This window comes from Azolla caroliniana, unplaced genomic scaffold (genome assembly GCF_043228905.1).
Source record: "Azolla caroliniana isolate FFs.n. ecotype wild unplaced genomic scaffold, voAzoCaro1.0.p SCAF_11, whole genome shotgun sequence".
Taxonomy (NCBI): domain Eukaryota; kingdom Viridiplantae; phylum Streptophyta; class Polypodiopsida; order Salviniales; family Salviniaceae; genus Azolla; species Azolla caroliniana.
In genome coordinates this window covers 19,527,035-19,539,495 of record NW_028230446.1, presented here as the reverse complement: position 1 = coordinate 19,539,495, position 12,461 = coordinate 19,527,035, and the positions used below count along the sequence as shown (strand labels likewise).

The 12,461-nt window shown below is 40.8% G+C and overlaps 2 protein-coding genes across 2 annotated transcripts; one reads left to right on the top strand and one right to left on the bottom strand.

The window, feature by feature from the left end:
- Positions 1-480: 480 nt before the first annotated feature.
- LOC147858357 (pentatricopeptide repeat-containing protein At3g09040, mitochondrial-like) lies at positions 481-3,643 on the top strand. The gene has a single exon (XM_087326878.1). It carries the CDS (start codon positions 600-602, stop codon positions 2,889-2,891), a length of 2,292 nt encoding a protein of 763 aa, XP_087183004.1. The 5' UTR covers positions 481-599; the 3' UTR covers positions 2,892-3,643.
- Positions 3,644-4,080: 437 nt separating this feature from the next.
- On the bottom strand, positions 4,081-12,377 carry LOC147858356 (pentatricopeptide repeat-containing protein At3g09040, mitochondrial-like). Its single transcript, XM_087326881.1, has 2 exons — positions 9,323-12,377; positions 4,081-6,519 (listed from the first exon to the last, which is right to left on the bottom strand). Exons 1-2 carry the CDS (start codon positions 12,170-12,172, stop codon positions 4,876-4,878), a joined length of 4,494 nt encoding a protein of 1,497 aa, XP_087183007.1. The 5' UTR covers positions 12,173-12,377; the 3' UTR covers positions 4,081-4,875.
- Positions 12,378-12,461: the final 84 nt, after the last annotated feature.

Sequence of the window (12,461 nt, the reverse complement as noted above, 5' to 3'; positions counted from 1 at the left end):
TAAAATACTTCATTATTTTAAATTTTCAAAATTTTAAAGATTTTCCCTAAAATGAAAAGATTGTTTAAAAACAATTTTTTAAAAATTTGTAAAAATTAGAAAACGTTAAATTGCGGTTTGTAACTGTTGAAATTGACCGAGCCATTTTTTAAAACCTGAACCGAACCGTTAAGCTGTGGTTTCGCGGTTCGGTTCGGTTGCTGACTGTTAGGGTCAGGGTAGTTTTATACTCTAGTAAGTAAGGGAGTATCTTGCGATCCTTCACCGATGCAGATAGTAATGGAAATGACTTGTTTGGGATTGATTAAATGAAAGTGCCAAATGCCTACAAACCACCATCATATATAATTATTAATAATATATAGTTATACATACATATGTTCTTGCTCATAGTAGAAATTATAGTGTACAGAAATTTATAAAGGTCCGAAATAGTGTAGTACAGAAATTATACCCGCCCGAGGAGGCTGAAATTTTTGGTTAGGCAAGCAGAGCCTTAGCAGAGTATGTAACCCAACCCAGCGATGGTGGCATGGCGTTGTTGGGAGCCTGTCGGGGATCCATCGTACCTCATTTGATTGCATGAACAAATCAAAGAGATGCCGGATCGCCATGAAGCTTTCGCCTTTGTAGGATTGCTGAAGGACTGTGCCAAGAAGAAGGATCTGCAACAAGGCTCTGCACTGCATGCCGATATCCTGGAGCGCCGAATTCTTCATGGGAAGAGTGGCCCTTATGTTGGCAGTGCTTTGATCAGCATGTATGCCAAGTGTGGAGCCCTCGCAAAAGCCCGCCTTGTCCTTGAAACACTTCCTGTCCGGAATGTTGTCTCTTGGAATGCTCTCATCGCAGGGTATGCTCAACAAGGGCAAGGCCATGAAGCCATCCTCTGTTTCCAAAAGATGATGCAGACCGTGGGCATCTTTCCAGATGAGGTTACATTCATTTGTATTCTCAAGGCTTGTGGAAGCACAGGAGCCTTTGAAGACGGCACACGGATTCACGATGAAATTTCCAGAAGGGGCTTGTTGAAGACGAATGTTGTGCTTGGGAATGCATTAATAGATATGTATGTGAAATGCGGTCTGCTTGCTCAAGCACGGCAAGTACTTGAAGAGCTTCCTGCTCGAGATGTGGTCTCCTGGTCTGCAATAATTGCAGGATATGCCCATGAAGGCCAAGGTCATGAAGCGCTCAACTGTTTAGAACAAATGCAACGGGAGGGCATTTCTCCGAACAATGTGACGTTCATTTGCATTCTGAAGGCCTGTGGTAGCATAGGGGCTATTGACAAGGGAAAACAGATTCATGATGAGATTGTTAAGAGGGATATGTTGAGCACGAATATTATTCTTGGAACTGCTTTAGTAGACATGTATGCTAAATGTGGAGTGTTTGCGAAAGCACAAGAAGTGCTTCAACAGCTACCAGTTTCAGATGTGATTGCTTGGAATGCACTGATTGCAGGATATGCCCAAAATGAGCAAGGTCATGAAGCACTCAACTGTTATATGGAAATGACGAGGAAAGGACTACGTCCAAATGAGGTCACACTCTCTTGCATTTTGAAGGCATGTGGTAGCAGCGGAGCTATTGAGAAAGGTAAACAAGTACATGAAGAGATTATCAATAGGGGATTACTGAAAAGCAATGTTGTGCTTGGCACTGCCTTGGTGGACATGTATGTTAAATGTGGCCTACTTGCAAAAGCACAAGAAGTGCTCAATGAGCTTCCTGTACGGGATATCATTACTTGGAACTCACTAGTTGCAGGATATTCCCAAAGTGGGCAATGTCATGAAGCATGGAACTGTTTCATAGAGATGCAAAGAGAGGGCCTCACTCCTAATGATGTCACCTTCATTTGCATTCTCAAAGCTTGTGGTAGCGCTAGAGCTATAAACAAGGGCAAACAAATGCACAAACAAATTCTTGATTGGGGTTTGCTAGAGAATAATATTATCCTTGGAACTGCATTGGTGGATATGTATGCTAAGTGTGGTCTGCTGACAAAAGCACAAGAGGTGTTGGAGGACCTTCCTTTACGAAACGTAATCTCCTGGAATGCATTAATTGCTGGTTATGCCCAAGAAGAGCAAGGCCATGAAGCATTGAATTGTCTTGCACAGATGAGGAGGGAAGGCCATGTTCCGAATGAGATTACCTTTACTTGCATACTGAAGGCCTGTGGCAGCATTGGAGCTGTTGACAAAGGCCAAGAAATTCATGATGAGATCATTTATGGGGGATTTTTGGAGAAGCATATTGAACTTGGCACTGCTTTGGTAGACATGTATGCTAGATGTGGTATCTTTGCAAAAGCATGGCAAATTCTCAAAGAGCTTCCTGTTCAATATGTAGCTTCTTGGAATGCCTTAATTGCTGGCTATACTCAGCAGGGTTATTATGATGAAGCATTGGATTGTTTTGGACAGATGCAAAGTGAGGGTCTCTCTCCAAATGAGGTAACCTTTGTATCTATACTGAATGCATGTAGTCATTCAAAGAAATTGGATGAGGCTCAAATGTATTACGAGAATATGAGCCAAAAGTATGGGATCATCCCAAAGTTAGAACACCATACCTGCATGGTGGTTGCTTTTGGATGCGCAGGGCATTTTGACAAAGCAATGTCAGTGATTAAAACAATGCCATTGTTTGATGACCCTTCAGTATGGCTAGCATTGTTGGATGCTTGTAGAAAATGGGGGAATGTGGAGGTTGGGAGATTGGCGTTCGATCAGGCCATAGAAAAAGACAATAATCTTGCAACAGCTTACATAATTATGGCTAATATTTATACAGCTGCCGGTATGCAAGAGAATGCAGAAAAGATTGAAGCTATGAAAGCAAGATTGGGTTTGGAAGGAGCTATGAATAGAACATTGTGATTGATTGGCTGATGCAAGAGAGATGTGGGAACTTGGATGAATGAAAATATTTGAGCGCCATAAGTTTTTCTTGTATATGCAAGGGTTGTGAAAAAGTAAAGCTGTCATTAGAATTTCCTTCCATGAACCTCTCGGCTTCAGAGATATATGGCTTTTCATCAGACCGTATAGCAAGAAAATAATCGCGCAATGTCATATGTAATTACGGCTGATATTTTTACAGCTGTCAGCATGAATGAGAATGCCAAAAATATTGGAACCATAAATAGAACATTGTGATTGATTGGCCAATGCGAGAGATTTTTGAATTGGGATGAAGGAAAATATTGAAGAGCCATAAAATTGAGTTTCTAGTACATGCAAGGGGATTGAAAAAGTGAAGCTATGATTAGACCTTTCCTTAAATTAACTTTTCGGCTTCAGAGCTATATGCTCAAATGGAGAACGATTTTGCAAAAACTGGGTTTGAAAGGAACTATGAATATGGAACATGATTGGCTGTGCTGATGCAAGACAGATTTTATTATTATGGAGCCATGAAATTGAGTTTCCAGTATATATGAAAGAGGTTGTCCGGAAGTGAAAATAACTTTCCTTCTGCAATCATGGTGGCAGATGTACGCTGTGGTCGAGAAGAGAGACTCAACATGATTGTGAGAATCATGTCTCTCTGATTCACAAAAATAACAAGCAAAAAAGGTTAAGGACTGCACATCCGTTAATTCATAAGTTTAACTTTCTCCATTCTGAGAGCAATATAGTGGTGAATTATTATGATGTCCTTAAAAATAAATATTACATCTTATCAATTTTTCATTGTAAATGGGTGCAACTCAACATAGTTTTCATATGTCATGCACAGAGTTCCCTACATCCATCATCACAACATTACAGATGCTCCTTAACTGAATAGACATGAGGATATGCAAGAAAGATTTCTGCTTTCTTGATCTCATTAGCACGTATGTGTACAAATGTGTAAAACACCATTCATACTTCAACCGGGACAATAAACCAAATTTTCTATAAATTTTTGCATCTACGTTTTTAGACAAACAATAGCCAACCAGACATAGGCAGATGTTGTATATGGGAAAAATCTTTATTTCGTGCTTTGATTTCTAGATATAAAAAACAGTCAAACAAATATTGTGTTTAGAGTATTTAGATATGCCAATATTTGAATTTCATACTTTTATTACTATATAAAACATATATTCCTATAAGTTAGGCGCAAGGTAAGGTACCACATATGATGGGTCTCTACACGTTCTTTTGTTATCTCTGTACCTGAATGTGTTCGCCATATGGTTTGTGAATGGAAAATCTATGGTTGCACGTCAATATCTTCTTCACATTTCATTGTAACTTTTGAGACAAATAGGTTGTTGGTAACTTTCACTTCATGATCATAATAGAAGAGCTTCCATCTAGAAAACCTTTAGCCTCGTAAGGGAAATTCTGGGATAGAATGTTGTTTGCTGAGGTTTTCCTGTCACATGTGATCTCCCATTTCTAATTTCTGTTGAGTTTTGGCCATGCATATCATTGAATGACCCCCTCTCTAGGGACCTCAATAAGTTCCTTCTACCCAAATCTCCAATATTTTTGCCAAACATACCATGCTCCCTGAGCATGCGAGTATCCACTCCTCCCAGATGGATGATTTTCTCTGCCACTGTATCATTCCTGACTATAGCCATTCCATGGGCCTCTCCACTTGACAATGCCTTTTTACATAGTCTACTAGATGCTTGGTTGCAGGGATATTGGAATGTGGTAAGCAGAAAGAGATGTATTGTGTTCATTTCAGGTAGACTATTCCCCATCCTAGAAAACTATTGTGCTCTTCATCATGGTCATTGCGAACGTCACGACACCAGCAAATCCCCACTTGAGCAGTTTCATCCTCCGCTTTTAGAACCAAGAGGATTTTCTTTCTTTCAAAATATATAAATAGGGTAACAATTCATCTCCTGGAGCATCAACGCATGCAGACACTTGTTTCTAGCAGCTTCCATGCAGTACTTTTTATTCTCAGGGTGTCAATGTTCTCATCTTCTTGCATACCAGGATCTGCATAAAGATTAGCCATAAGCCTATATGCAGCTGCAATACTATAATCCCTTTGGACAGCCTGATCAAACACCAATCTCCCAAGGTTGACATTTTGCCATTTTTTACAAGCAGTCAAGAGTGCAAGCCAAACTGAAAGATCTTCCGAAGAAGATGGCAGTGTCTTAATCATTGACATTGCCTTGTGGAAGCATCCAGCACCTCCAAAAGCCACCATCATGCAAGCATGATGTTTGGACTTTGGGGTGATCCCATATTTCATGGTCATATCCTCATAATATGTTTCAGCCGCATCCAATTTTCCTGAGTGACTACATGCGTTCAATACACACAGGAAAGTTACATCATTAGGAGATAGACCCTCCCTTTGCATTTGTTCAAAGCACCTAAGAGCTTCATTACAATGCCCTTTCTCTGCATAACCTGCAATTAATGCAGACCAAGAGACTGTGTCTCGAACACGAAGTCCTTCAAGCACCTCTTGTGCTTTTGCAAGCACACCACATTTGGCATACATGTCTACTAAAGCAGTGCCAAGCACAATATTTTTCTCCAAAAAGCCTCTACTGGCAATCTCATCATGAATTTGTTTGCCCTTATCAATAGCTCCCACACAGCCAACGGCTTTCAGAATGCCCGTGAAAGTGAACTCATTCGGATATAAGCCCTCCCTCTGCATCCTTTCAAAACAGTTGAGTGCTTCATGACATTTCCCTTCCTCAATGTAGCCACCAATAAGTGCAGACCAAGAGACTACATTCCGATGAGGAAGCTCATAAAGCACTGCATGTGCTTTTGCAGGTGCACCACATTTGGCATACATATCCACCAAAGCTGTGCCAATAACAATGTTTCTCCTCAGCAAACCCCTGCTGACGACATCGTCATGAATTTGTTTGCCTTTGTCAATTGCTCCTATGCTTCCACAAGCTTTCAGGATACAAGTGAAGGTGATCTCATCGGGAGAGAATCCCTCCCTTTGCATTTGGTCAAAACACTCGAGTGCTTCATGACCTCGCCCCTCGTGGGCATATCCAGCAATTAGGGAAGACCAACACACCACATTCCGGACTGGAAGTTCATCAAGTACTTGCTTTGCTTTCGCAAGAACACCACATCGGGCATACATATCCACCAAAGCATTGCCAAGCGCAATACTTTTCCGTAATAAACCCTTATCGACAATCTCATCGTGAATCTGTTTACCTTTGTCAATAGCTCCTATGCTACCACAAGCCCTGAGGATGCAAGTAAATGTGAATTCGTCAGGGGTGAAGCCTTCACTTTGCATTCTCTCAAAACAGTTGAGCGCATCATGACCTTTCCCATGTTGAGCATAGCCTGCTATAAGAGAATTCCACGATATTGTATCTTGAACGAGAAGCTCCTCGAGCACTTGCTGAGCTTTGGAATGCATGCCACATTTGGCATACATACTGATTAAAGTATTGCCAATGTGAAGGCTCTTTTCAAGTAGTCCCATTTTCAAAATATAATAATGTAATTTCCTGCCTCTATAGAGGTCCTTTCTCTTCGCACAATCCTTGAGCATCTCCACGATTCTGAAATCTTGTTGACGATTTCGTGCGCCTAGAGCGCGGATTTGATCTTGTGTCACCATGGCCCTTTTCTTCAGCTCTTTGAGAACCCAGAAGGGATTGTCGCATCCTTCAACCCACAAGGAATCATTGCCAATTCTGGGAGTCAAATCCGGTGAACTGGAGAAATACTGTGCATACATACAACAAATATTCTCTCTTCTCTGTCACGCTCATTCATACTGTCTCTCAAATCCATTAATGATTGTAACCTTGATCTGGCGATTGTGGCACCAAAGAAGAGGGTCCTTGAAATAGTCTTTCCATAAGAGGTGCATCCTTTCGCCATATCCATCTCTGAGCTCTCTTTGTTTCGCGGGTATGCAGCCTTAGATCCCCATACCAAAGGGTGCATAGTTAATGGACAGCATGGGTCCTCCCCATTTCCATGTGTACACAAATAGAGGTGTGCACTAGTCATGGTGTTTGTTCATGGTATAGAGAATGTATGTCACCCTCTACATGGATTCATCATTCCACCACCATTTCACAAATGATCGAGAAGGCTTGCCACAGGACATTTTGGCGAAATCTTGCTTGAGCTTCAAAAGCATATGGATTCAATGTCCATATATAGAATGCAAGATGCCACGACAATCGTATATAATTAGTGCCTTCCATAGCTCCACACCTTCAATGACAACATGTCATGGAGTTAGCTTAGACTAAGCAAAGGAATGCCAGCAAGGGTGACTACAATCACCAGGATCAAAGGTTCACATACCAAAACAACAACGAATTATGGAGATCACTTGCTCACCATGTAAGATATGCATGAGGAAATCCAATTGCATACATTGAACTTTGTCATAATCACGTTTTACTACACTAGCCAAACTTTGATATGATGTCCACTCACCACTACCCACCCTAATAAGTTAGTTATGCACTTCATGCTTGTAAACCATCTAAACATGTGTTCCACCACATGCATTAAGATATTGATCATGCAGTTTTGTTTTGGTTTTGATATAGGTAAAATCAATGCACCCATATTTGTAATCATGATTCACTTATAGGATCATTTTGGCCTCCAAGAGAGGTTAGTGTATCTTTCTTTCTTTTCTTTCCATGTTTCCATGCCTCATTGTTGCAAAAAACACATCTTGTTGACACAAAGAACACAACTCATTTTCTTTCCCTCTTTCCTTTCCCGAATGTGATGATACATTATGAATCACAACCATTTCGAATCCAATCCTTGCCAAGAAGCAAATGGCTAGTCTTTAATACCTTGCATGAAGGACAAAGAGATGAATCCCTTGTGTTCTTTGAATTGAAAGGTTGGTTTTAGTACATGGAACAATACATGGATGCATCCCTCATTGTGAATATGGATTACAATGCTTGGCAATTGTTACAGCTGAGTTTCATTATTTTCTCTATTACAAAAGTGGCTTTCTCCATATTTATCTAACCTACCATGAGCGTGCCCTTACCCTTGAATGGATGCTTGTTATGTGTGTTTCAAAAATATTTTATTTATGTCATTTAGCACCTGCATTGCTTAGTTTACATGTTTCATTAAGAATTCTTTAAGATTTTTCAAATATATTCTTTGTTGTGCTATACCTCCAATATGCATAATAAGCTATATATTTGCTACAATAGTAAGATAGGGTATATCTATTGTTTGAGATTGATTGTGTCACTGCATGTTCAAAGTCTCATTTTGATTGCATTGTATGAGTATTTTGTCATATTAGTATTAATGTATTTGATGAATCCAAGATTGATTACGGATGCAATAGAGGAGGATTTGACACCTCCATGCATTATGAATACCAATCAGTTACACAGGAGCATCATTGATATATGTGAGCTGGAATACTAAGCCCCTTATGGTTATATGTGACCGACCATCTACCATTCCATGGTTGCTTACTCCATTGGATAGCCACATTCAAAATCTGCATAAAAGTAGGTTCCTTTGAGAGAGTTTACATTCTGTCTGGACATTTGTACCACAACCACCAATTTCCCACGATCTCCACCACCAAACATGCCAAACATGACCATCTTGGAGTTCTTTGCTTAGCAGATTGACAAGTATCCCTACATTGAATGTGACTGCCATAACTACATTTTGTCATATTTTATTTCACGAGCATACATGGATTGCATTGTTTTTTCTGATTTTCATGCAACCCATAGACATTGTTGAAACTTGATGCAAACGATGTAGATACATGTCCCTGTCATTCGAAATTATAAACATAGGATAATACCAATCTAGTGGAAATTAAAATCCAAAACTACTCATGCGAGCAAAGGACATGTCCAAGAGCTCATTCTTGTCTTTCCAAGGAGTTGGATCTATCTGCACACAGCTCGTATTTATAATGATGCTTCGAGAAACTGATTATAGTTTAGCTCATTGTCCATTCTCGTGGCTTCTTCAACCTTTTCCGCATTCTCTTGCATTCCTGCATTTGCATAAATATTAGCCATGAGAGCATAAGCTGATGCAACATTATTATTGAGACGAATCACGTTATCAAAAGCCATCTTTCCAAGCATCACATTTCCCCATTTTCTACAAGAACCCAGCAATGCAAGCCACATTGAATGATTATTAAAAGATGGCATTGTTTTAATCACAGACATTGCTTTGTCAAAATGTCCTGCACGACCAAAATTCACAATCATGCAAGCATGATGCTCCAGCTTTGGTATGATCCCATATTTTTGGCTCATATTCTCATAATATGTTTGGGCCTCATCCAATTTCCCTGTATGGCTACATGCATTCAGCACACCTAGAAAAGTTACCTCATTAGGACAGATACCTTCCCTTTGCATCTGTGCAAAACAACTGAGAGCATCATCAGAGTGGCCCTCTTGGGCATACCCTGCAATTAATGCTGACCAAGAGACAGTGTCTCGAACAGGAAGTTCCTCAAGGACTTGGGCTGCTTTCACAAGCAAGCCACATTTGGCATACATATCTACCAATGCAGTCCCAAGCATTATATTTTTCTGTATCAAGCCCATATCAACAATCTCATCATGAATCTTGATACCTTCATCAACAGCTCCAATGCTACCACAGGCCTTCAAGGTGCACATCAGGGTGACAACATTTGGGCAGAAACCCTCCCTTTTCATCTCTGCAAAATAGTTCAATGCTTCATGACCATTCCCCTCTTGGGCATATCCTGCAATTAATGCATTCCACGTGACTACATTTCGATTTGGAAGTTCTTTGAGAACTTTCTGTGCTTCTGGGAGCAAACCACATTTGGCATACATATCCACTAAAGCTGTGCCAAGCATGATATTTTCTGTCAACAAACCCCTAAAAACAATCTCATCATGAATTTGTTTGCCTTTATCAATATCTCTTGTGTTGCCACATGCCTTCAGGATGCAAATGAATGTGACACCATCTGGAGGGAAGCCCTCTCTTTGCATCCTTTCAAAGCAGTTGATCGCTTTACGACACTGACCCTGTTGGGCATGACCAGAAATTAGTGCAGACCAAGATACTACATTTCTAAGAGGAAGCTCCTCAAGTACTTCTTGTGCTTTTTCGAGCAGGCCACATTTAGCATACATATCCACCAAAGCAGTACCGAGCACGATATTCTTCATTAGCAAACCCTTGCTGACAATCTCATCATGAATTTCCTTGCCTTTGTCAACAGCTCCTATACTGCCACAGGCATTTAGAATGCATGTGAAGGTGACACCATCTGGAGAGATGCCCTCTTTTTGCATCCGTGCAAAACAGTCTAGTGCTTCATGACCTTTCCCCTCTTGGGCGTATCCTGCAATTAGTGTAGACCAAGAAACTATATCCCAAACAGGAAGCTCTTCAAGAACATCTTGTGCTTTTGCAAGTTCGCCACATTTTACGTACATATCCACCAAAGCATTGCCAAGGATGACACTATTCTCTAGCAATCCCCTATCAACAATCTCACAATGAATCTCTTTGCCCATGTCAATAGCTGTTGTACTACCACACGCCTTTAAAATACAAGCAAAGGTAACCACATCTGGATAGAGTCCTTCACTTTGCATCTGTTCAAAACAGTTGATGGCATGATGGCATAGTCCTTGTTGAGCATAGCCTGCAATCAGTGCAGACCAAGATACTACATTCCGAACAGGAAGCTCTTCAAGTACTTCTTCAGCTTTTGTAACCAGACCACATTTAGCATACATATCCACCAACGAAGTGCCAAGCACAATACTTTCCTTCAACAAGCCCCTACTAATAATATCATCATGAATTTGTTTGCCCTTGTCAATAGCTCCTATGCTGCCACAAGCCTTCAAAATGGATGTAAGGGTGACCCCATCTGGACAGAGGCCCTTCTTTTGCATCTGTTGAAAACAATTAAGTGCTTCATGAGCACGTCCGTCTTGGACATAACCTGAAATTAGTGCAGACCAAGCTATTATGTCTCGAATATGAAGTTGTTTGAGCAGTTCTTGTGCTTTTTCAAGCATACCACATTTTATATACATATCTACCATAGCCTTGCCAAGCATAGAATGCTTCTCAAACAATCCTCTATTCACAATCTGCATGTGAATTTGTATTCCCTTTCCAATGGCTCTTGTGATACCACAGGCCTTCAATATGCAAGCAAAGGTGATCTCATCTGCAGAGAAATCCTCCCTTTGCATCCTCTGAAAACAAGCAAGTACTTCATGCCATTGCCCCTGTTTGGCATACCCTGCAATTAATGCAGACCAAGATACAAGATTTCGAACAGGAAGCTCTTCAAGTACTTGCTGAGCTTTTGCAAGCACACCACATTTCGCATACATATCCACCAAAGCAGTGCCAAGCACAACATTCTGCTTAAGCAAGCCCCTAGCAACAATCTCTTCATGAATCTGTTTGCCCTTGTCAAGTGCTCCGGTGTTTCCACAGGCCATTAAAATGGAAGTGAAGATAACTTCATTTGGAGGAATATTCTCCTTTTGCATTTGTTTGAAACAGAAAAGAGCTTGATCACCATGACCCCCTTGGGCATATCCTGCAATTAGTGCAGACCAAGAGGCTACATCTCGCTTTGGAAGTTGTTCGAACACTTGTTGTGCTTTTGCAAGCATGCCACACTTGGCATACATATCAACCAAAGAATTCCCGAGTGCAATATTCTTTTCTAACAAGCCCCAATCAACGATCATGTGGTGAATTTGCTTTCCCCTGTCAATAGCTCCTACACGAGCACAAGCTTTGAAGATGCAAGTCAAGGTAACTTCATCTGGAGAGAGGCCCTCTCTTTGCATCCTTTCATAGAAATTAAATACTTCATGACCTTGCCCTTGTTGGACATACCCCGAGATCAGTGCATTCCAAGAGACGACATCTCGGATTGGAAGCTCTTCGAGAACTTGCTGAGCTTTTGCAAGAGCACCACATTTGGCATACATACTGATGAGAGAGCTGCCTATGTAAGGGTTCTTTCCAAGTAATCCTCTCTTCTGGATATCTACATGCAGTGCAATGCCTTTCGCAAGATCCTTCCTCTTGGCACAAGCCTTGAGTAACTGCATAAAGATGACATCATGCTTCTGGTGTTTGGTACTGGATATGGTTCTAATGAAAAAGGAAGGATTAGATATCATGGGAGCTCTCTTCATCATCCGTGTGATAGCAAATGAGGGATGGTAAAAATATCCATATCCATATCCATCACCATCAATTTCCACCAAAGGACTCGTCTGCTAAATCGATTGCTTGAAAAAAAAAATAGGTCGGGCAAAATTTCTGGAGCTATAATAACTGTCCCAAAACAAAATCTGTCTCTGTTTGCTGAATTGATGTTGAGTGGCATGGCGATGGACCTTTGGGAGGGCATGTTGTCATAACTAACTCTGTCTCACGGAGGAGAGTTAGTTAACAAGGGACTGAGAGAATGATAGACAAATTGAC